Raw genomic sequence first — 24,808 nt, 5'->3', positions numbered from 1 at the left:
TGTGTTTGTTTAGCGCGCCGTTCACCTAGTGATTTCAAAGCACCTTACCGACACGGTCGGGCGCGAATTCTCTTGGGTAAGAGTGAGCCCGACCGTGCTGCACTTTCCAAGAGCCCTGAGGCTGAGTCACATTACAAGTCGAGTGAAGAGTCCGATTTCAGTTCCTCGGTTCACTACACACAGACCGCTGTCCTCTCGCCCTCACAGTTGCTGCCACAGAGCTTTCCTCTCTTGTTTTTCTTAAGGCCTATCTAAACGCATTGTGTGTCAGAAGGGTAATTCAGTCCCGCATGTACTTTCCCCCTTTATGTACCCCTAGGGCATATGGAAGTCATCAGCAACTACTATCCACCTTAACTGCCCTCCTTTAGATTTTGTTCAGAAAATTGGAAAAACAAGAGATCACGCTTACAATTAAGTCATTTCTTTAACTGTGTTTCAACAGGACTCGACACCGTTGTACTCAACACGGTTATCACTTAACACATGCTTGAGTGCCTACTTTATGGGTTGGGAGTGCTCTGGGCTGATCCAGACAACTTTTGAATTACCTTAAATTTTTGTAATTTGTAAACCAGCTAAGGGGTACAGTTAGATAAGATTAGTTTATTGAGGCTTGCAGGCATTGTTCTAAGTGTTTTACAAAAATGAGCTCATTGGTTGCTAACCATCCTGTGATGTAGATACTTATTTTTTTAAGAGGAGAAAACAAGCTCAGGTCAATTAACTTGCTCTAGGTCACATGGGTAGTGAATAGTGGCTCCAGGATTTGAACCCCAGCTCTAACCTGTCTTCACAAAAAGGATGTAAAGGTGAATATGGAATTCCCTCTCTAAAATGTGAGTTTAGACGTCTCTGTTCAATTCAAGAAGCACCTACTTTGAGAGTATGTATTCTGAGCAAAGCTCTAAAATGAGAAAGGCATGCTTTTTAGTCTCCCATGAGATGTCAGCACATTCTGAACTTGAATTCTTTCTGGAAGAGCCAGTTGGTAAAATACTAAATAATTATTATTCTAGAGTACAATACCTTTATATTTGGCTTTTCTGACAAATCAAGATTTTAATATTTGTAACTGCCTCATAGAGAAATATACAGGAGATATATATATATATATATATATATGTATGTATATAGCAATTTAGCCAGAATAAAAGGAAGAAACACACTCGAAGAACTATTCTCAAGACTTTTGGAGTTGGAAGACTTCGTGTCTATGGTTCTCAGCTGCATCTGTACACATAAAACTTGACTGTAGTTGAAAACAGGAGCAAGAGGAGATTACTTCTTTCCTTTTGGGTAGATCCCTGAAACTGAAAGCTATTTTGAACCCTGCCTCTTGCTCACTAAATCCTGTGTTCCAAACTGTAAATCTTGGGCATGTTACCTTCTCAGATGGCTGCTCTTTCTTGCTTGCTGGCTGGGACTAGTGGTCTAATCCCTAATTTCATCAAGCTTTTCAGATTTTTGAAATAGGAATTCAAGACTAAAACTTGTGCTGATGGTGTTTTGGATTGGGGCTTTCCACAACTAGTGATGCTCCGAAAGAATCATCTATAGGAAACTCCCTTAACAGACCCTAGATCTCAGCTCCACAGTTCACAAATGTGGTAAGGTGTGTTAAAGAACAAATATTCAACCGAGTAAATTTGAAGATCTAATTAGTTTTATTAAACGATTCAAGAATCAGGCAGCAACATCACGTCTAGCAAGTAGAAGGGAACTCCAAGGAGTTGTACAAAATGGAAGGCTTTTATAGGCAGAAGGAAGATAGGCCAAAGAGGTAAGAGGATTATTTCAGGTCAGGTCACTTTCCTTTAGGAGAAGACAGGGGGTTTTATCAAGCAGATTACCTCGTAAGTGTTGATTAGGAAATTGAAGGCCGATAGGTTTAAAATTCCACTCCTGGGAAAGAATGAAACTGCAATTAAGTTAGGTATTAAGTCTTAGTGGGGCTTACTACAAGTGACTCCATTTTGAGTGTATTTCTTTTTAACAGGTGTTTCTGGCTTCTATTTCAGCTGGTTGCCTCTTTTTGGTCGTGTAATTGCTCTCTCCGCAGAGGCAGTGAATGGATAATTCTCCCTACGGTCAGCGTTTAATTAATTGCTTCGCTTTGGCTGCTGTAGTGTTCCAGGCATCGATCCGATTCTACTATTAAAACTGCCTGGAGATTGCCAGCAAGTCAGACCTCTGTCTTCCAGCGACTGCCCTGACTCACTGAGTTGAGTAGGATGCGCCTTGTTCAGTTTACTATCTCTGTGGGTGGCGGCCCGAGGCGCGGGACCTATCCGATGACTAGATTGGGCCTTGCCCCTGTCCATCATTCGAAGGCTCACGGCTCTGACTGTTTTGCAGTGAGATTTGGAAGCTGAGCACCGCCTCTGGAAACAAGAGAGTAAGGGGCGGTGAGGGTAAACTGTGTGTCTGTGTGTGTGTGTGTGTGGTGTGTGTGGGTGTGGTGTGTGTGTGGGTGTGTGTGTGTGTGTGTGTGTGTGTGTGTGTATTTTCCTCTTCATTGGATGGCTGCTCTGTCAGTCACACTGAGCTACTCCGGTTGGCGGGAAGGCTCTCGGCTGGTAGGGTGGACACGGTGCTGCCCCCTCCCTAGCAGCGATTCAGGCGCGTGACGTCTCAGACATTTGTTGTTGGGGTTTGGGCTTCATTAATTATTCATTAGGTACTTGGAAGGGCTGCAGTGATTGGTGGCTGGGAGGCCTGGTCGATTGTTTCTTAGCTAGAGATACGTGTCACCTTCAACGCGGCTGGAAAAGTGTCGCATAAATTATTCCGATGAGGGGTGGGGCGGGGCTATGCATAGATTAGGCAAATGACACGGGGAGGGAAAGGAGGCCGGCTACGAATTAGCCTAAATTATTAAAGATGGCGGCGGAGCGGAGTCGCTCCCCGATGGACTCGCCGGTCCCGGCCTCTATGTTCGCCCCCGAACCCAGCTCCCCGGGGGCGGCTAGGGCCGCGGCGGCTGCCGCCCGGCTCCATGACGGCTTCGACTCAGACTGCAGTGAGGACGGCGAGGCGCTCAACGGCGAGCCAGAGCTGGACCTCACCAGCAAGGTAGGCCCGGGCGCCGGCGGCGGCGCTAAGCAGACCCTGTGCTTAGGGGACAGGGCGGCAGGCCGAGCCGTCTCCGGGGCGACGGCGGGAGAAGGAGGGGCCGAGCCCGCCTACTTGCCGGTGCGGGCTGCGCTGGGGGCCCCTGGGCAAGGGGCGGCCCCCAGCACCGGCGTCCTTCTCCGGTCGCCTCGACTCGGCCTCCCGCGGAGATCACAACCCTTCGGCTCCGCCACGTGGAACGCGGGCGCTCGACGCCGGCAGCGCCCAGCTCAGTGCTGCCTCCCCCGAGACCGAAGGGGGCTCTCTCCCTGGACTGTCCACCGCAGCCGAGGGTCGGAGGTGGCTGGGGCGAGGGAAGCGGAGGCGCGGGAGGATCAAGTCCTCCGAGAGGGAACCGGGAGGAGTCTTTTCCTGGTGCTGGGAAAGGAAACAGAAAGTAGTCGCTCCAGCTGGGGAGAAGGATGTCTGAGAAATGTCTGCTTTACTAATCCACCCAAAACAAAATTGAAAGATGGGCATGACCTATAATCTCGCCATCCTGGGAGTGGAGCAACATCTTGTATGAATGGACTCATGAAGGACGTTTCAAATCGTGTCTTCTGAGCTCTTGAGAAGGTGGGCAGGAGTTAAGGTCTCACCTTCTACTTGCCATTGTGGGGGATAAAAAAGTAAGTACGTGACTGTTGTTTTGTAGGTGCTTAACATTGCTGAAGGAAAGAATGCCAACTTGGGAGTCAGACAGGGCTGGGTTCTGTTAAAAAAAGAAACAGGCCCAAGGTGGGGTCACTTGCTCCCAGGACGGCAAACCTAGGCCTAATTGCAGTTTTAGCCCCTCCCAGGTGTGGAATATTAAACTGTCATTTCCTTCTCAACCTTTGAGAGATAATCTGCATAAAAGCCCCCTGCCACCCTTCCCCCACCCCACCCCCAAACAGGTGACCTGGCCTGAAGCAATCATTTCTTTACTTTTGCTAATAACTTTCTCATCCCTCCCAGTTTCCTATAAGAACCTTCCATTTTGCACTACTTCTAAGATCACATCTCTTATTTACTAGATGGGATACTGCAAGATTCATGAATCATTCGATAAAGCCAATTAGATCTTCAGATTTACTTGGTTGAATTTTGTTTTTTGACAGATTCCTTTCAAAAGGCCCTGTGACCTTGGCAAGTTTCTTAACCTCTCAGTTCTCCAGCTACATCATCTTTTAAGTACGGGTGGTTGTAACAGATGAGAAATGTATATGACACCTAGCATAGTGCCCAATACATACTACTCTGTAAATATTTGAAGTGCACTGAATAACTGATAACAGGTTAATAGCAGCCAATGGAAGCTAGAACACCGATATCCCCTCCTACCTGTAGTTTAAAAATTACAATAGAGATGTTTATGGAGCTTTGAAAAGGTTTGTGACTTTTCAAAACTGTGTGAAACTGGGCCCAAGCTGGAGAGAACTTTTCCCTGCCACCTAAGGAACCAAGTTTCAACTGCCCTCTTTCCCTTTAGTGTCAGCTGAACACTTTAGAAGCCAACGGTCCTGTCTGGTACTTCTAATGTCGAAATGAGGGTGGTCAAGCTCGGAAAGTGGAAAGGTCAGGGGAAATATGTGAGGCAAGTGACACTGTAAAAGACCCAGGCAGCACTCTGGTTGCAAGTATAAGCTCTGATGCAAGTATAAACTCAGAAATTGTAAGAGATGTACATACTTGACTCAGAGGCAGACCAGCTGGATGTCAATTCATGGTTAAGGTGCTGAAGAAACCTGAAAACACAGTGAGAAATTGCAGGGCAGAGTTGTGAAGAGTAATACCTTCATTTCCTGACCAACTTATTTAATGTTCCAGGACAGGGAATTATTACTTCATCACATAGCTGGGGAAGTGTTACTTCATCACATCACTATTTTAAAGTTGAGAAGCTATCTGTGTATAAATATTGATGGTATTGAAAAGAAACACTGACGATGTGGAGGGAGAGGAGGGATGGCTTGATAGATTGATTCCTGAGGAAAAAAACTAGAAGCTCTGATTTTATACATTTGCTACAATTATATGTAGAGACCTAAGCTCTGAAAGTTGCCAAATGGAGAAACAATTCTCGAACTGTGGTGGCTAGTTTTATCCAAGAAGGTTTCTCTAGGAATGATTGGGTGAAGAAAGCTGTATTTACCACTTACTGATTTGTGGACTAGATGCTTTACTTGTTATCTGATTTGGTCTTTACAGTGGCTTTAGGACGCAGGTGGCATTATCTACATTTTGTAGATTGAAAGAATGAGACTCAGAGAGGTTAAGTTCTTTGTCCAAGGTCACACATGAATGGTTAGAGAATGGGACCTGACATGCCTATTGGGAAATTAATGGCCTCCCCAAATAAGTCGTTGATACTTTAACCAAATTTGCAAAATGATGGTGCTAATACCCTAGTGGTAACGGTGTACGAGTCGTGCAGTTTTTCCTGCCGATTCCTAAATAACCGAGATGGCCCAGGCAAGATGGAACAGAATTCTTGTTACTGTGACAGCCACTGGTCTTGGGTGGATGGAGAGCGTGGCAGTATGGGAGATCTCTGTCCTGTGAGTTGCAAGCTGCAGGTAGTAGACTTTGGCAGGTCAGTGTGAAGCACTGCTCGTCAATTTCTACCCAGAGTGTCAGATCAGTCATTGTCAGTCCTTCCCCTCCTGTTAAGCAGCAGGAGGCAGGCTGTTCACACCCTTTTCTGTGGGTTGTGTTTCAGACATAGTCATTTTAGTATATCATATCACTCAAATTATCTAAGGCCTTAGGCTCAAAGGCTATTTAAGGAGCGGCAGAGGGCATGAGGGGCATTGAAGCTATTTTAGATGAGGGGGCGTGCTGTGGGGTTCAGTCAGGGTCTTGGGTCAGGCTGTGGAGCTGCTTTGGCTGTGGCGCTCTTCTAGGAAGTGTGGTCCTAAGGCTGTTGGTTTCTCTTCTAGCTGGTGCTAGTGAGCCCTACATCAGAGCAGTATGACAGCCTACTTCGGCAGATGTGGGAGAGGATGGACGAGGGATGCGGAGAGACCATATATGTCATTGGGCAGGGATCAGGTGAGCATAGTTTTCCTTTCTCTTTATTTGTAAAAAATTATTTAGAGCACATTGTCCATTTTTTACCCACTTTTCCTGTCCAGTGTCTGCAGAACTGTTTGGGAGGACGTAAAAATACGAAGTGATAATGTTACTTCCCACCGTGGTGGTCACACTGTGTTTGATTTTCAAGATTCACTTTCCAAGCGGTTTTACAGATGCTTCTTTTGTACCTCCAGTGCTTTCCATGTACATAAAGGGGAATGAAGCACAAAGCAAGGAAACTCTTTGCCCTAGGTCTAGAGCAAGTCACAGTTATAGAATTAAGCCTTCCCTGGGCAGCTCTAGGCCTTGCCCTCCAAGCCCAGTTTACAGATCCCATTGCTACTTATTGCATGCTGAGCAGAGAATTTCCACGGTTCTTCTTGATGTCAGCAAGAAGAGGACACTGAGAATTCTTCTCTTTAGCAAGGCTTCCTTGCCCCACTGACCAGTCAGTGTTGATAACTGTAATAACAGAGGCCTTTTCTTCTCCCTATGAAATCCTGTCAGACGTGTAAGCTTGTTACCCTTCTGGGAGGAACTGGTTACTTTACTCCAACCTGCTTATTCCGTTGTACTGGGGCCCACTGTTTTAGAGGAAGGCAGCTCCCATGACAGAATCCCAGATTATAGCTTAGGCTTTTCTTCCTCCTCCCTTGGTCATTCCTACTTTATACCCTCAGTTCAAGGCCAACTTACATCTCCATCATGATATTATCTTTGCCAAAATGGCAGCTGGGCTTGTTAAGGATTCTGAATGTAGCCTGTACCAGAACTTGTCTGTCATCTTTGCAGGAAGGCCCACTCGGTAGGCCTCGCTGGATCATTAAAGGAACAATTTTCTTTACTGAACGTAGGCTTTGTAAAGGCAGATAATAATTCTTTTGTAGACCGAGTTGAAGATGCATAAAATCTCAAAATCATTTTTTAACTATTGGACAAATACCGATTAAGTCTCTCCTAAGGGCTTGATGCTGTTGCAAAGCTCTTTTGGAGACTTAAAATCTGGTCTGTGTCCTAAGGAAAGATGGCGTATACACTCAAAACCTCAGTAGAAAAGAATATTTGGAAATGCGGCAAGAGGGACACAGGGAGGAAGGGCTTGACCTCCAATTTCTGCGGTGTCTCTCTTTGACATGTTTTTCATATCCTTTCCTTTCCATCTTTGCCGCCACCTCCCTGGCTTCGGGTCTTATCACCTTAAAGAATGCATGGTCAGAGAGATAGGCAAACTGAGAGGTTGCTCGTCCAGAAAGGGAGGGAGTTGTTCAGCGTGTCAAGTGCTACAGAGACAGCAAGGAGAGTCGGGTTCAGAAAAAGCCATTCCATATGGTAGGGTCACTTCATGCCTATAGAATTGAAGAAACTACATCTAGATCAATTTCAACACGTGTTGGGACTGTTCTTTGAAGACCTAGATTCTTAAGACAACCCTCCCCCCCGCCAATTTTTTAATGTGGACTCTTAGTGCATTTTACCATGCCTTGGCAACTCGCAACTAATTAACCCTCCCACGGCAAAGCATAAGATGTCAGACATTCATTAACACATTCACACACCCAGGCATTATCTTTGCATCTGTCAATTGGATGCTATTAGATTCTTAGTGACTCCTTCCTGCTGGAATTCTTTTGAGGTAGAAAGCGATCCCAACTAGTTAAACGAGTTGAACATCAGAGGACTAAACCAGATGCAAGGCCCCAGGGGTCAGCTTCATCACCTGCTTCCTGTGGCGCTTGGTGCTTCATCTCTGTTTATCACTTCCTTTGCTTATAAAATGAGGATAATGACATCCTTCCCCACCCTTCCTCAGAGAAACTTTGTGTGAATAAGTTAGACATTAAAAAATTATAAGCAGTACAAAGGAATGTGCTCTTTAAGTACATATTTCTAGTTCAAGATCCATGGTGTAAAAGGAGGCAATCTGGCCTGGTAGTTCGCTCAGGATCTAGAGCCTGGCAGGTCTGAGTTTGTCTGCAGGCTCTTTAATTGATCTTAACATGGGGATAATAGTGGAATCTATCCCATGGTGTCATGGGGAAGGTCAGCACGTGGCAAACAGTGAGCATTATGTAAATGTTAGCCGGTGTCAGTTGTTACAGTAGTAATTTTTTTAAGGGTTCCAGATTATAGTTGATTAACTATGCGATTTCTTTCAAAAAGAACTTTGTTCATTCCAGTATTAAATCATGACTTTCTAAGAGCCAGGTACTGTAGTAGAAGTTCTGTGAACATAGGCGGAGTGTTAAGTCTTTCTGGGGAAGTCAGAAAAGGCTTCAAAAAGGAGGTGCCCCTGGAATTAGTTCTAAAGGATGAGTAGGAGTTTTTCAGGCAGATGGAGGCATTCGTGAGTGAGCAGAGGAAACCACATGCACAGAAGCACTGGCGATACTGGAGTACTTGGTGGGTGAGCTTGGGCAGGTCAGGAGAGTGGGCGGACAGGTAGGCAGGGCCCAGATCTTGAGGGTCTTTGAATGCCATACCAAGGAGTTTAGACTTTTATCCTAAAAGTTTGGGGAACCTTTGCAGCATGTTGCGCAGGAGAGTGCATATAGAAAAAGTAAGTCAGATGTCAGGATGGAAGTCTGATTAGGGCTGGGCGTGGGTGGATGTGTGTCCTTTAGTAATCCGCTGCGACTTTTCTCGTGGCCTTTGTCTCCACTCCTACTGAGAGAAGAATGCAGTGCATGCTGGAGAAGGGTAATGGGACTGTGGGCATTTTCTGGGAGCCCTGGATGGACAAGGTTACACTGGTGATTGCCCCCCTGCTGTGGAACAGGGCCTGAAAGCATTGCTTTTCGTTGTGTCAGAATCAGGAAAAGGTGGCAAGATTTGGGGGTCTGGCAAGAATGGCAGGGTTAGCAGGCCTTCCAGCAAGCCCTTTTCTATGTAAACCAAACATCCAGAGGTCAGGTGGCCATGTACTTAGAAACTGCTCAGTGCAACTGCTCCCTCTTTGTTCATTTGTTTTGCATTTTACAACATCTGAGGACTTGCTGTAGGAAAGGCACCCCTCATGGGGCATCCAGGGAACGCTGGAGATCTGATCCCTGTCCTGAGGATGTTTAGTAGGGAAGACACATCTAGAACAGTACTCCACAGGGTGTAGTCGGTGGCAAATGCCGTAAGGGAGCAGCGTGGGGAGGATTGTGACAGGTGGAGACGTGTTGATGGACTTCCTAGGATAGGAAATCCATGAGCACAGCTGTAGAGCTGGAAAAGTGCAGGGAACATGTCGGGATGGTGACAAAACAGGAGAGGGTGTGGAGTAAACAGGGGTCTTTAAGGAATTGAGACTGAACACTCCTGGGCCCGGGGAGCCATTCCAAGGCTTTGACTGGAATGTGACTGCGTTAGAGCTGTGGCTTTGTTTAGGAGCTCCGGCTTGAGTCTGTGCAGGGTGGGTTGGAGGGAATAGAGACTGGATTTGCTAAGACCAGTGAGGGGTCTGTGGTGGTGACTGCGGTAGAATAAGGGCCTGAATCAGACTTGTGGCATTGGATCGGCAAAAAGTGGGGAGCAGGGACAAGGAAAGAAGGGCAAGGTGTAAAGCTACACTCAGCAGGACTGGGGTGATGCGAGTTAAGCTTGAGTGCCTGGAAGGAAGGACGGTGTTGTCATCAGAAATCGCGAAGGCAGGAGGAGGACCTGGCTGGCATCAAGAGGAGCCCTTGCCAGAGGGGAAGACTCTAGGTCTGGAATCCGAAAACCCGAGCTCACACGGTCCTCCGCTCCCTACCAACTCGGAGACCTCTCCGGCCGCTGTTTACTCCACTGTTAAGTAGGAAAAGTAATGCTTATTGCTTCACAGGGTTGCAGTGGGGACTAAAGTGCTTTATGAATGAATGATGCTCGAGTTTGTGCTGTTGTTGAAAGGGAGGGGTGGGGTGAGTGAGTGCAGGCGTCCGTCTTCTGGGAGTCGTCCAGGCAGTTGGGGACTCAGTCTGGAGCTCTGGGAAGAGGACAGTGCTAAAAATGAATGGTTGTGTAGTTTTCAAAATGACATTTGAAGCCATAGTATGAGATGGCCAAGGGGAATGTTTAGAGGGTAGAGAAGAGGGCCACTGGCTGATTCCTGAAAGGACTGGCGTTTAGGGGACAGGAGCAGGAGGAGACATTTAGGCAGAGAAAGAGGAACCAGAGAATGGGGAGGGGACCCCGGAGACTTCATGCAATAGGCAAGCAGGTGCGGGGGAGGGGCTTCAAGAAGCAAAGGCAGGGAGGCCAGCAGTGTCACATGCTCTTGGGGTCAGAAAGGGCGTGGGATGAGGGTAGGAGGCCAGTGACGAGAAGTAGTTTCTTCCAGGTTCGGAAGTAAGCTTCAGAGAGTAAGTGGAGACAGTCAGCAAGTCTCAGGTACTCTGTTGAGGTGCTTGGTGGTAAAAGAAACAGAGGAGATGGTAGCTTGGCAGGGGCAGGGAAGAGGGGGTGGGTTTCCTTTTCCTAGTTTGGGAATGACTTGAACTTATTTGGAAGGAGAGAACTGGAGGGGGAGGAAAAGAGAGGGAGGGAAGCTGCTTCAAGTTCTGTGGGAGGCAGTGAGAGAGGAGAGATTAGCCTGGGGAAGGAGCTGGAGTGCTCTCAGAGACAGAGAGGCTGGAGGAAGACCTGGGGGACTTAGCGTGGGAATTACTCTCGACACCAGTGGAAAGCACTGGACAGGAATTGTCGTACAGTAGGCACTCTATAAATGATTGGTTGATTGGTTCTTCCCTTCCTCATCCTGAGCTCAGACTCGTTTTTCCATCTACTTGCTGGATATTTCACCTGAGCTACGTCAGATAAAAATCTGTCCCTACAATCGTTCTTCGATTCCCTCCCCGTTTTCCTTTGTCTCCTCATTATCTCTTGCCTGAATTTATTAGATTGACTTCCTAACTGGCTTCCCCCTTTCCGGTCTCGCTTGCCTGTGCCACTTTATACTGCTGCCCTAGAGATCTTCCTCCCGCAGTGATCCACTCATGTTACTCCCTTGCCTGAGCCCCCAAGGCTTCCCGCTGCCTGGTACATAATGTGTTTCGCTGCTAACATCTGTCTGCCTCACTGCTTCCACCTCTTGTGTGGTCTCCCGTCACTTGACATCCTGCTCCCAGCACACTGAGCTGCTTCCTGGTCCCTGAATGTGCTGCGATCTGCCACGCTCCATGCCTAGCTTTTCTGCCTACGATGTCTTCCCTTCTTTCTCTGTGGGCCCATTTTCACCCTGGGAGCCCCAGCACCCTGCAGAGCAGTCCTCGGCTTCCCCGGGCCATGCTCGTTGCTCACGCTCGACGTCCTGTTTGCACAGTGCTGTAGTACAGTCCTCAGGTTGCATTGCAGTTAATTAATTTGCTGTCTCTTCTGCTGGGCTGTGAGCTGGCTAAGGGCACCTGTATTCCCAGGACTCAGCATGAGGCTCGGCATAACACCCTGGAGAGTTTCAATGATTACTGTTGAATGAATTAATGACTGTCCTGCTTAATGGGGAAGCCCGTGGCACTGTTATTTATGAACTCTGTGTGTGGCCAGATTTCTGCAAAGTGTCAGGTAGAGCCATGTTCTTCCCCACTGCCTGCCTGCGGTGGGGCCTTGATTAGGGGTTGGCTGGCTAGCTGATGGGAACGCTGATGTCTGGGCTCTTGTCACCAGATGGGACTGAGTACGGGCTGAGTGAAGCTGATATGGAGGCCTCCTACGCCACAGTGAAAAGCATGGCAGAACAGATAGAGGCTGACGTCATCCTCCTGCGGGAACGTCAAGAAGCTGGGGGCCGTGTGCGGGATTACCTGGTCCGGAAACGAGTAGGAGACAATGACTTCCTGGAGGTCAGGTGAGGGGGCCTCCGGACAGGTCAGGGATCCCCCCAGCATGGCCTCAGGGTCTGGGGCTTCACCGAGAATGGTGATGGCGCTTGGGCACCTGGTGTGTCAGCTTCACCCCTTCCCCTTCTGAGGCGTGGGAAGAGCGTTCAAGACGCGATAGCCCCATTCCCTATTTCTGCACTTCCCCATTCCTGAATATTTCTCTTTGGGAAGAGGGCGAGAAAGGCCAGCCATACATTCCGTGGGCTGCATTTTCTTTCTTAACCAACCTGTGAGGCTAGAAACTGGGGTGATGGAGGAGAGCATTCTGTGCCGCTCTTGACTTTGGGGCCCCGTCTTTGGGGCAGCTTTGGGGAAGCCTGCGGGAGCTAAGGCAGAAAGCCAGTTCATCCTGAATGGGCTTCTCCCCCCTGGATAAACCTCCAGGAACATCCCCACGTGCTTAGGCATGAATAGGAGGAGCCGTGCGCTGGGCAGGCTCTGGAGCAAACATGGCCGTACAGATGCAGTTAGTGGGGTGCCCTTCGCTCACCCACTAACTCTTACATAGACATTTGGGTTCTGTACACGCAGGGTAGCAGTGGTGGGCAACGTGGATGCTGGCAAAAGCACGCTTCTGGGCGTCCTGACACACGGGGAGCTGGACAATGGCCGCGGCTTTGCCCGCCAGAAACTCTTCCGCCACAAACACGAGATTGAATCTGGTCGTACCAGCAGTGTGGGCAACGACATTCTGGGCTTTGACAGCGAAGGTAACGTGGTGAACAAGCCAGACAGCCATGGCGGCAGCCTGGAGTGGACCAAGATTTGTGAGAAATCCACTAAGGTGATTACCTTCATTGACTTGGCTGGCCACGAGAAATACCTGAAGACCACCGTCTTTGGCATGACGGGCCATCTGCCTGACTTCTGCATGCTCATGGTAAGTGTGGGGCCCTCCCGAGAGGGGGCTTCAGCAGCACTGTTGGGGTGTGCTTATGAGCAAGTGTTCACAATTGTGCTGAGGGGGAAGCCCATTGGTTTGGGGCTTTGACACAGGGTGGATGACAAGCTTTGCCAGGGGTGCCCAGCCCTCTGAGTTCTCCAGTCTTCTCAAGGAGTGTACCTTGGTCTCCTCGGTTAGGCCAGGGAGGATCCCCTAAGGAAAAACCAAGATATTTGCAGACCTCTCAAGTTTTTGGAGAGACACAGAGGAAAGTTTCCCCCGGGGCTTACATGTTACCTTCAGAAGTGTTTTCTTCTGGGGTTGGGCTACTTTGAGGGGGTGATGCCAGGCTGTACCCTCCAAGAAGGGAGCACAGACAGCTATCAGGAGAGACCTGAGAGGTGGCCTCTTCCGAAGTGTGGAACAGGCTTCTGCGTGCCTGGCTCTGTGCTGGGCCTGAAGGTGCAGTAGTGAACAGGGCTTCTGAAGCGCTGACTGTGTGATGGGAATCGATTTCTTAAGCAGCACATTGTGCAGACAACTGAAAAGGAAAGGAAGCAGAGGCTTCTGCATTCTTGTTGCTGAGCTTGTGCTTGGGTCCCTTCGATCTTCCTCCCTGGACAAGGAGTGGAGTGCTCGAGGCCCACAGCCTTGGTGGTGGCTTCACCGCTTTCGCAGAGAGCGAGTGAGCAGGTTTTCCTTTGGCAAGTCCTCGAGGTCCCTCCCGATGGCCCAGTCCCTCCGGCTGCCTGCACTGATAGGAAGTGTGATCAACACAGGCATCTGCTCAGCAGGCTCCATCGAGTTGCCCACAAACACAGGTTCTCAGGCAGAGTCTCCCCAAACTGAACGGAAAGAGAGGCGGAGCGTATGTACGGAACACTTACCACACTCTCGGCTCCCTGGCCAGGGTTCTTGGGAGCTCAGCATGATTTCCTCTCCCTTGTCTTGGATCATTGCAAGGAGCCACTACCGACCTGGGCTAAGGAAAACTGCTCTCTTAGAAGGGGTGTCAATGGATGGTCCATAGGGCGTACTTGTGGGTTGGTTGTTGGGTTGATATTAACACAGGTATAGAAACCAGTTTGAAATGAGTGTTTTTCTAACTGAGCTACAGTGAGCAAGGCCAATTAACAGAAATAGCTTCACCCAGATGAAATGTTTTATATTGCCTGACTTTTAGGCCGTGATCCAAATATTAAACATTTTCTGTAGAAAACAATGAAATATTTCATTATTGTTCCATGGCAATAAATTTCCAGGTTGGGGAGTGGAATCTTTAAAATAGTAGGTAGACAACAGATCAAGAGAGCTTTCTCCTACCCAGGTTGGGAAGAACAAAAGCAAGTCCAGATTGACTAGAAAAGTTTGGAGGTCTTGGAAGGAAGATGGCGGAGGTGTCTTGGTGTAGGCCAGGGGGAGCACAGGTGTGGTCATCTGTCTCAGTGGAGTGGTGACTCACCTGTGAACTGTGATGATCAAACGAGCATCCTTGAAAACACTCTGTAGTGTACAAAGCACTATATCAATAGGTCATGGCAATTTGGATTTCATTTTGTTTTGGTAAGTAACACATTTATAGGATACAAAAATGAAAAGGTATCAAAGGACTGATAGTGAAAAGTCTCCCTTCTTCCTCTGTCCAGTTTCCTTCCAGAGGCAACTAGTAGTATTTCTAGTTTCTTATGTCTCCTCCAGAGATATTTTGTAATCATACCAGCAAAAGTGTATACATTCTCTCCCTCCAATTTCAAACATTCCAAAAAGAATAGTATAATGAATCCCTACACCTACCACTCTGATTCAATAATCATTAACATTGTGCCATATTGATTTGTATATGTGATGGATGCTCGTGGTTGTTTTGTTTTGTTTCTGGCTGAATCATTGGAAAGGAGATTATAGACATTGTGACTCTTCACCCCCAAATACTTCACACAGCTCCTAAAAGAATTGTCTCCTGCTGTGATTACAGGAAGATGGAACAGGAGCTCCCTAAGGTCATCCAGTATCTAGTCTATAAGTGTTTATATATTTCAGATGTTCCCCAAATGTCTTTTACCTGCTTTTTTCAACTCGTAATCCAGTCACCACTTTTTTAATGGTAGTGTGCTATGTATACCTTGCTTTTTTTATCCCTTGAAAATATATCTTAGAGATTATCCCGTATCGGTAGGAAAGACTTTCCCCCTTTTTCTTGCACAGCACATTTGCGGCATTGTCATGTGCTCTCATTTATTTAACCAGCCTTTGGGGTGATAACTTAAACACATTCATTATTACAGGAAGGAATAGTAACAGTAATAACAGCTGCCATTGCTTAAATGCCTAATTCATGCTAGTTGCGTGCTGGGCCTTTGACATGTTACATTCCAACCTCAGGTTACCCTCTAACGTGAATATTGTTATCCTCCCATTTTATAGATAGGGAAACTGAGGGCCAGGGATGTTAAACTGAAACCATTTCGATGACTCTAGACAGTTGTTTTCCCAGACTGTCCGGGTTTGTCTTTTTTACTCTTTCCAAGTCTCAGATTTGAATGGCCACCACCGTTGAAGCAGAGGTTAAAGCGGCCTGTGCCCAGCCCATCTGCAGTCATGATTCCTGGCCTGAGACTTTGCCCTCTGTGTTCTGTCGTGATGGATGTCTCAGATTTGGGCACTGTCTCTTATCCCAGCCTTTTTGGAGCCTCTGTGCCCACCCAGCAGCTACCTCTATCTCCCTGACAGTTCCTTCTGTGTTGGGGTAGGTGGGCAGCAATGCTGGTATCGTGGGGATGACCAAGGAGCACCTGGGCTTGGCATTGGCACTCAATGTGCCTGTTTTCGTGGTGGTCACCAAGATTGACATGTGTCCGGCCAACATCCTGCAAGGTAAGTGAAGCCTCCAGCCAGCAGCAGTCTCTGCCGGGGGCGGTCAGCCGCTGTGGTCTGTGGTTCCTTGGTGTGCTGCCAGGGCTCCTGCTTCCTCATCTTGTGCTCACACCTTGACCTGAGTTCTCATCAGCCCAGAATCTTGTGCTTTCTCTCTGGTTTGGCTCTTGGTCTAAGCACAGCCTAGAATTATCCCCTGCTCTTTGCTCTTTCTGGTTCCATGCAAGAGTCTTGAGATCTGTAAACTGGCATCTCTTTTTGGGTAGCCCCAGGCAGAAGGGGTTGGGTTTTGCCACCTAAGCTGGATGTATGTGGCGGCATGGGGACGGAGGGTCTCGTCACCTTTTACCACCAGAGGCTTCCAAACAGGGTTGCAGGACTATGTCTTTGTACATTTCTCCCTCGTTGCTCCAGATGGGAGAAGAGAAGCGGAGAGGCACCCTTTTGGGGGCGCCTCCTAAGGGCTTCTGCACGTGTCTGAATTTCCCAGAGATCCTTTTGTCAGATACGTTTCTTCCAGGAAGCAGAACATTCTGGGAGCAACACTGTGCTTATGGAGCCTGTCCCTACTGACCGACTTCCAGGGTGCGGGTCTGCTAGGGACTCGGGAGAAATTCCTCAGGTTTCAGACCTGTAACCTTAGCAGACAGGCTTCCTCTGTGCTCTTTCTACTCCAGCCCGCGCGCACCCACCCAGGGATTCGCGGCTCCATTTTGCTTCTCCACGCATTGTGGCATTTATCACTGTCTGTCTCCTGCTTGCGTCGGTAATCAGGGGACCTGTCTTGCCCTGGAAGTCTGGCCATGAAGAAGGCCGTGTCCCTCTAATTCTGGTCCATTTCACCCTTTAAGAAACCCTGAAGCTGTTGCAGCGCCTGCTAAAGTCGCCGGGCTGCCGGAAGATCCCTGTGCTGGTGCAGAGTAAGGACGACGTGATTGTCACGGCCTCCAACTTCAGCTCTGAGAGGTGAGGGGGCAGGCAGCAGTGGGGCAGGCACAGAGAGAGAGTGGAGGAAGTAGGCTCTTCTGGTCTCAGCACGAGGTCTCCCAGGCCAGCAGTGCTGGGTCAGCTGACCCAGATTCTGAGATGCTAGTGTCCTTCTCTGTGAAATGGGAATAACAGTACCGTCTCCATTGAGCTGTGTGGAAATGCTGTACAGAAAGCACTTAGCACCGTGCCTGCCTGCTGTGTGATGGATACAAAGCCATTTTTATACCTGTTGTTATTCACAATGTTTTATACTCTTGTTTCTCAAAAACTCTCAAGTCACAGATCACTTTAGGCCCTTACTCACTAACGCATCCTTTGATTCCATAAATATTGGCTGTTCGTTCCGTACCGGGCTCTTCAGCTAGGCACTGAGGGTTCAGAGCTGACTTGGGCACTTGTGCTCAAGGTGGTCAGCTCTTTGGTCAGAGATACTTTCTAGCTAATAGTGAACTTTGTTAACTCTTCCTGCTCCCCGAGTCATGTGCTGCCTTGGAGCCGTCGGCCTCCTGGCGTGGTCAGTTGTACAGGACCTAGAACAGCCTGGCATTTTTGTCCTGTGGCTCGGCCTTGACACTGCCATCAGTGCCACCATTTGGTCAGGCATGGCAGGGTATGTTTCAGCTGCCTGCATTTCAATTCACTGGTTTTCTCCAGTGCCCGTTCTGTGCAGGTGCTCTTCTAGGAGCTCCAGGGAATATGTAATTTCTGATCTCCAGGAGTTTGATTAACCTTGGATAGGAGAGACAGAGACCATCGAGATCACTGACGGAAAATCCGACATAGTTACATGTGACAGAGACAGAAGGCTGAGGAGTCTAGTGCCCATCTGGAAAGGGCTTCCTGGAAGAAGCAGTGGAAATGTGCTCCGAAGGACGAGAGGCTTTGGGACTTGCATAAGAGAGAAGGAAGGAGCATCAGAGTGAACAAATACAGGGGGGCAAAAAGTACCAAGCTTTTAGGAGACAGTCAAGTTCTCTGGTCTGGCTGGAATATAGGAATCTAAGAAATAAACCAGCGGAGGTGTTGGGAGCAGGGGTCCAGGCTGTCTTCTCCGCAGTGGAAAAGTAGGTAAGGATTTTAAACAGTCATGTGTGTTTTAGGAAGAAACAGTCCTGAGTGCTTGAAATAGGGCAGTGGTGGCGGGAAGAGGAGGGGACAGATTTCAGCTACTCAACTGAGTAAGAGAAGAAGTCCTGAGAGTAGGTCTGGCAGGAGTTGCTGGGTCAAGGCAGAGGGGTAGAGCCCTGGGAGAGGGTAAGGGCAGTGGGGCCCTTCGCAGCAGCCACTCTCCTCCTGTGTCAGGCAGGCAGGAGCTGGCCTGAGCTCCTTTCCTTTCTCTTCGCCCTCCACTTAGGATGTGCCCGATATTCCAGATCTCCAACGTTACAGGCGAGAACCTAGATCTCCTGAAGATGTTCCTCAACCTCCTCTCCCCGCGCACCAGCTACCGGGAGGAAGAGCCTGCTGAGTTTCAGATTGACGACACTTACTCTGTCCCGGTGGGTGGCTTCTGGTGGACCGAGCAGGGTGGAAGCCTGGGCGGGCACTTCCTCCTGGGTGCGTGGTATTGTTTGGTGGGGAGGAGCTAAGTAGAGATGGACTCACTAGGCCAGGGTCTTCTCTGCAGGGCGTGGGAACAGTTGTGTCGGGGACAACACTGAGGGGCCTGATCAAGCTGAATGACACGCTGCTGCTGGGCCCAGATCCTCTGGGTAACTTCCTGTCTATTGCGGTCAAATCGATCCATCGAAAGCGTATGCCTGTCAAGGAGGTGCGGGGGGGCCAGACAGCCTCCTTCGCCCTGAAGAAGGTGAGTGTGGGTAATACCAAAACGCCCCTCAGACTCCGCATGTTGCTAGGCTCTGGGCCATTGTCAGTCTTCATGGCTGCTCTGGAGGGCAGGGGTTACTGACCTCACTTTTACACATGAGGAAACAAGCTCAGAGAGCCTGAGTGACGTGCCCGGGAGCACACAGGTAGAGCCAGGACTTGAACCCAGGCCTGCCTGCCTCCTAAGCTCTGTTCCTCCCCCTCGTGCCTGAGCAGGGTGCCGTGAGCTCAGTAGTGAGGTCAGATAGGTGCCTCCCTGCTGTGTAGAGGGTCCTACATAGGACCATTGGGGTCCGTGCCAAATCCTCTTTCCCGTTCAGCCTTCTGTCCCTTGGGGGGTTGGGGCAAGTGCTAGTTCTGGGCTCACCGACCTTCTCCACCAACCAAATTCACCAGCAAAGTAGTCCTTTCTTTATTCCCTCCAACAGCCATGTCACGCTCGCCCTCCTTCCACCCAGTGCTTGCCTACTTTGCCCTCACCACCTACCTAAGTGTTATCCTCAGGGCCCAGCTAAAGTGCCACTTCCTGCATGGAGCCTTTCCTGACCCCCAGTAGCAGTGTTTAAACTTTCCACGTAGCACTGAAATCTGCCGAGAAGGCCTGTGGTCCAGTGCGGTGAGGCCAAGGTCAAGTTGGGGTGGTCTTCATTCCCAGAAGGACTCCTGGTCCTCCAGGCCCAGGGGGTGGAGCCAGAAGGCATTATTGTCCCTGAGGTCTGGGATTCCCTCTTCCTTTCAGATTAAGCGTTCGTCCATCCGGAAGGGCATGGTGATGGTTTCCCCGCGCTTGAACCCCCAAGCGTCCTGGGAGTTTGAGGCCGAGATCCTCGTCCTTCACCATCCCACCACGATTAGCCCGCGCTACCAGGCCATGGGTAGGTGTCTAAGGGCGTTGCCAGCCTAGGAGGCCCCCCGCTCTAAAACCCTCACAAAGTGCTCCAGCAACCAAAACGCCCAAGTTTCAGCTCGAGCCAAGAAGCAGGTCTCCTTCCTGTTCAGTGATGCCCTCTCTTCTACCCACGAGCTGTGGTGTTTATTCAGTCCTGCAAACACAACCTGAGTGGCAGCTCTGTCCGCTCAGTTTCTGCTGAATGCTGCTGTGTGCCAGGTGCTGCCAGGGTGCGGGGTACAGACGGGATGAGCAAGGGCCCACAGCGGAGAAGGCACACAGCAAACACAGTGCCCTGTGTTCGGGAACTAGAACCGTGGGTCTCGGAACAGGTGGGGTCTAACTGGAGGCACAGGCAGGACCAGATGTCAGAGCAGCCTCAGCCCACTCGGCCGCCCTAAGCCCCCTGAGGCCCTGAGCATGCGCAGCTCAAGCCTGTTTCACACGTTCACTCACCGCTTCCCCTGCCCTGAGGCCACGCGGTGGCTCGAGCCTGGCCTGACCGCTGGCTCCCTTGGCAGTACACTGTGGGAGCATCCGGCAGACAGCCACCATTCTGAGTATGGACAAGGATTGTCTGCGCACTGGGGACAAGGCCACCGTGCACTTCCGCTTCATCAAGACCCCCGAGTACCTGCACATAGACCAGCGGCTGGTGTTCAGGGAAGGCCGCACCAAGGCTGTGGGCACCATCACCAAGGTACGGCCAGGCAGGCCACCTGTCCCCAGCGAACCCCGGGGGCCACTCCACTTCTAGACCGTGAGCCCAGCAGGTGCTTCTGGAGAAGCCCTGCGGACTCTCCCGAATTGCCAGAGGCACCAGTCCCTGCCTCGGAGAGCTGGCGTAGCACATCCCTCCTGGGGGACAGTGCTTACGATTTCTGATAGCCACGCTCCAGATGTTTCTAGCTGCTGAGATACTCACTTGGTCTCTCGGAGGCCTGAAGTTAAAACTTGCCCCAGACTCTTGTTCCGGGGGCAGCAGAGTCTTGGGGCTGGAGATGCAGTGGGTGCTCTGAGGAGGTGCAGCCAGCCTAGCATGGACGAGGGCCTCGAGTTCGGCTCCCGCAGCCCGGGCAGGCTGGACCCTGGCCTGGGAGCTGGACCACGTGGGGAGGGGCCAAGGTGCCCTGATTATCGGGCAGGGGCCAGGATGGAGCCCTGTTGGGCTGGGCTGAGGCTGCCCCGGGATGCTGAGTGGGCAGGAGAACATCTCTCTAGGTCACTGCCCCTGTCATGGCCCTCCCGCCATGGACTCTGGGTCGTCACCAAGGATCAACCAGGCCAGGCAGTGAGAAGTCCCTGACGGGGCGGGGGAGCAGGCAGCTGAGCCGATGTCACTGCCAGCACCTCCAGCCCCTCCGTTCCCCTTGGCTCGTGCAGCTCCTGCAGACCACCAACAACTCCCCGATGAACTCCAAGCCTCAGCAGATTAAAATGCAGTCAACGAAGAAAGGCCCCCTGACCAAACGAGAAGACGGGGGCCCGTCTGGAGGGCCGGCAGTAGGGGTACCCCCACCTGGAGACGAAGCTTGTTCCCTAGGGGCCGCGCAGTCATCTGCGTCCCTCAGTCTCCAGCCAACGGTGAGCATGCCCCCCGGCCCGTCCTGGAGCCCTGACCACCACTGGTGGGTGCGGGCAGGGCGGGGGTGGGGCTGCGGCTGTCACTCTTGTCCATGGACGTGACATAGGAGAGCTCCAGGCAGCCTCATGGCTGCCACATCTCTGCATAACCAGGCGTTTCCCACACCTGCTGGCACGTGAGTGCTAAGTGTGAGCCATTTGTCGCGGAAGGAGGGTGTTTTTCAAACTTTGAGATGTTTGGACCTGTCCTTTCTGCTTTCTCCCGCATTGAGCTGCTCTGGCTCCTTCATTCCCTTTCTCTTGCCACCTATCAGTGGTGGCATGTGTGGGTTTCTGCTTTCTTTGTGCTTCGCTGAACTCTGTCACCAGTTATCACCTGTGACCCACCTGCCCTGTGGAAGGCAGGGCAGTACTTGCTGCGTGTGACAGAGGGAGGAGCCGTTTTCCAGGTCCATGTAGTGATGACTGCTCAGGATGGGCTGGGACCACCCTGCCTGCCGTTCCCACTGCTCGCCCCTCTGCTGTCCTGCTCCCTGTGGACTGCTGCTTCTCAAGCTCCTCCTTTCTCTCTTTCAGCCCAAGCCCAGCAGTGGGGGCCGGCGACGAGGAGGCCAGCGTCACAAGGTGAAGTCCCAGGGTGCCTGTGTGACACCAGCCAGTGGCTGCTGAATTTCCCCTGCCACCCCCACCATCCAAGGGATCCTCGTCGTACTCTGGCCACCGCTCCACCAGACGGGCCAGAGCAGCTCTGAGCGCCAGCTGCCCTCCCCCAGGCCACAGCCGGAGCCTCATCATTCCCCACCCCCGGTTTCCAGGGGCATTGTAATTTATAAGCCAAGGAAGGTGGCCAGACTCCTGGAGGACTGACCATCTCTCCCACCCTCCTGCCCGCCTTCTTCCTCACTCACAGTTTTTGTACATCTGGGCCCGTTTTTATTCCTTTTATTATACCTCGTGTGTGTGTGTGTGTGTGTGTGTGTGTGTTACTGTTACAGGAGTACAGGCTCTCAGGGCCTGGCAGTCATTTCTCCTTCCCTCCTCCTGGCTGGCTGCCTGCCCATTTGTCCATCCGTCCATGTGTCTGTCTCTGTGAGAACCTTTAGGGACTATCAAGAGCTGAAGGGTGCCCTCCTTCCCTGGCTCTGTACCCTGAACCCTCTGTGGAGCCAGTCTGGGGGTTTCTAAGTGTAAGTGCTGCTGCCAGCTCAGGGAGCCCTCCTTCTGGGACTTGGGGGTTCTAGCGGGGTGGAGAGTGCTGGCTTCCTTTTCTAACTCTGTCTTTCTCCTTAAACCCCCAAACAGGTAATGCCAAAAGCTCTTAAAGTGTAACCTGTAGATGTGTGGAGGGGAGGTGGTTGGATTGTAGGGCCCTCCCTGCCCCTAACCCCACACTTGCCGCTGACCCAAAGACAGCTGGTGGCTTTTCTTTCCCCTTGGAGACAATCCTGTGTTTGCCTGGCAGGCCAGGGCAACTCCTGCTCTGCCATTCTGCTAAGTGGGAGGCTCCCACCTTGCCTAGGAGCCGCCCCTGCTTGGATGACCTAGATGGGGGTCGCCTGCTCAGGGTCATGCTCACTAGCATGTCCTCTTGGTGGGGTGCAGGTGTTCTCTGAGCCAGGCTAGGACTAGAACCCCTCCTTCCCCACCACACCCCTCCACATCACCCCAGCATAGCTGCTACAGGAGCACAACAGTGAAGCGCCCGAGCCCCAGGTTTGGAAGCCCCAGCTGGGATGCTGGACGGGCAGGTAGCGGGCAGTGAGAAAGACCCTTCCGGGCCTAGCACGGAGCATTGAGACCTCTGGAAGAATCAGTGCCTGGGATAGGGGTGGGGTTGCCCAGGCCAGAGATGCCGCGTGGGCCCTGAACCAGCTGGGTCTGAGCTGTGGCCTGAAGCCCTCAGTTTAAGGGGCCGATGGGGGGAGGTGTGTGTGCTCGAGCCGGGGCAGACACCCAGCTGGCTGGGCCCTCCTCAGCCTTGCCTCCGTTTTGTCCCCAACACTTCCCTTCTGCTCCCGCCCGGGCTGCTGGTACCTTCACCTCCCCTTCTAGTTATTTCTATTAGTTACCACTGACCCGTGGCAATGGACCGACAAGACCAGCACACAAAATAAAAGTTTGTTCCAAGTTGACAGTGTGGGTGGTCCCTGTCCAGCCCTTCCAGGTGGACGTGCTGCCCTAGAGCCCTGTCTGCAGGGCAGGGCTGGGGGGAGCCCAGCGCCTGTCAGGCAGGCGTGGCTTCAACATCCAGGCGCCTGCACCAGCTGTGACCCAGGACAAGTTGCCAGCCTTCTCTGAGCCTGTTTCCTCATCTACACCAAGAGGTAAATGCCTACATCAGGGGTATAAGGACTCAGTGAGAGGATGTGTGTGAGGCCCCCCTGTGCTCAGCACGTGGGAGGTTCCTGGTGAAAGAATGGTCCTGCTGTTTCCCACCCAGTCGGCTTCCAAGTCTAGCAGAGGCTGCAAGCTGGGGGCAGGCTTGAAAGGGGACAAGTAGCCTTGACCTGTCTCTGTGATAGGTGTCTCATTCTCTTCCTGTTTGATGTTTGCAGCTACTGTCTGTGAGGGAGGTGGTGTTCCATTGTTTTAGTTAAGGAAACTGAAACCGAGAGGAGCAGTGCCACCAGCAGGCGTGTTTGTCCCTGCACCGGCTCTCTCCCCCAGCCGTTCCCAGTCAGCTGCTGCTGCGGCGGCGGCTGCGGCGTGTCCATTGGCCCCTGGCTGTTTCCTGGCTTTCTTACTGGTTCCGTTTCCAGGGGCTGCTGCCCACTGGTGCCTCCATAAGAGGAGGGCTGCAGCATTGAGCAGCTCCTGCTCTCGGTCCCCACGGCAGGTGCTGTGGGTTGGTTTCCACGAGCCTTGGCCATGGTAGAACCTCAGAACAGGTGGAACCCATTTGGTTTGAACTTCATGGCCCCTGTGAGCATAACCACTTTCTTTTACGTTGGGAAGCTGTGGCCCTCACCCTGGCTTCTGCCCTCAGATACTCAGGAGGGTGGGCTGGACCTCTGCGCTGACTGAGCAGGGGGCTTACTGAATGCAGCATTTTACTGTCATTAACAGGGACTACAAAGGTCCCCTGCGGGCCTCAGACCTACCAACTATCCATTTGGAACAAAACACCAGCCCTTTTGTAGTTGATAAAGAATAAAGTTGTTAATCCGATCATCTGAATGGCAAATCCTGACCCTTCTGTACTGCAGCTAGCACTCGTGGCATCTTTGATTCAGTCAGGACCACTGTTCTGGCTCACTGGCCTCCCTGGCACAGCAGGAAGTAACGGGAATGTGCCATGGTGCGGGGGAGGGGCGCAAGTTTGATTGGAGTCATGAGACCGCACAGAAGACGATGTGAGTTGCGCTGTGAGGGGCCCATGGATTTGAACGTGTGAGCAGATAGGCAGAGGGTACGTGCCTGACCTCAGATGCAGGAGCTGAGGCCCCAGCCCTGACAAGTATGCGAGCCTGCAGCCTCCGGGGGCTCATTTGCTGGCACTGCCCAGGGGTGTTTCCTTTGTGGAAAACTGATGTTAGTTGCAGAGTGGGAATTGAGTGAAACGGGAGAGATGTGAGCAGTGGCTGGAGGGCCAGCCATAGGTAGGCTAGCTCTTTCCTGGGACCCTGACCTGAGGGGCTGAGGAGCTGGCCCACAGCCTGAGGGCTGGATTCGGACTCCACCCACCAGCTACTCAATGACAGTTTATCCCCAAGCCCCTCCCTACGGACTGTTCCTGCCTTTATTTTC

At 51.2% G+C, this 24,808-nt stretch overlaps 1 protein-coding gene across 3 annotated transcripts; it reads left to right on the top strand.

The window, feature by feature from the left end:
• Positions 1-2,314: 2,314 nt before the first annotated feature.
• GTPBP1 (GTP binding protein 1) lies at positions 2,315-24,236 on the top strand. 3 transcript variants are annotated; one of them, XM_033116279.1, is made up of 13 exons: positions 2,315-2,408; positions 2,884-3,075; positions 6,036-6,147; positions 11,797-11,977; positions 12,543-12,891; positions 15,645-15,768; positions 16,620-16,734; positions 18,113-18,257; positions 18,386-18,568; positions 19,328-19,463; positions 19,999-20,177; positions 20,861-21,061; positions 21,638-24,234. In XM_033116279.1, exons 2-13 carry the CDS (start codon positions 2,884-2,886, stop codon positions 21,728-21,730), a joined length of 2,010 nt encoding a protein of 669 aa, XP_032972170.1. In that variant the 5' UTR covers positions 2,315-2,408; the 3' UTR covers positions 21,731-24,234. The 3 variants fall into 3 exon arrangements, 2 of the variants coding, with proteins under 2 accessions (XP_032972170.1, XP_032972171.1); XR_004424080.1 differs by lacking the exon at positions 2,315-2,408 and having other exon boundaries at positions 2,825-3,075; positions 21,638-23,385; positions 24,128-24,236; XM_033116280.1 differs by lacking the exons at positions 2,315-2,408; positions 6,036-6,147 and having other exon boundaries at positions 2,941-3,075.
• Positions 24,237-24,808: the final 572 nt, after the last annotated feature.

Source organism: Rhinolophus ferrumequinum, chromosome 10, assembly GCF_004115265.2.
Source record: "Rhinolophus ferrumequinum isolate MPI-CBG mRhiFer1 chromosome 10, mRhiFer1_v1.p, whole genome shotgun sequence".
In the NCBI taxonomy this organism is placed as follows: Eukaryota; Metazoa; Chordata; class Mammalia; order Chiroptera; family Rhinolophidae; genus Rhinolophus; species Rhinolophus ferrumequinum.
The sequence above is the reverse complement of the archived record's forward strand: the minus strand, read 5'-3'. Positions and strand labels throughout refer to the sequence as shown.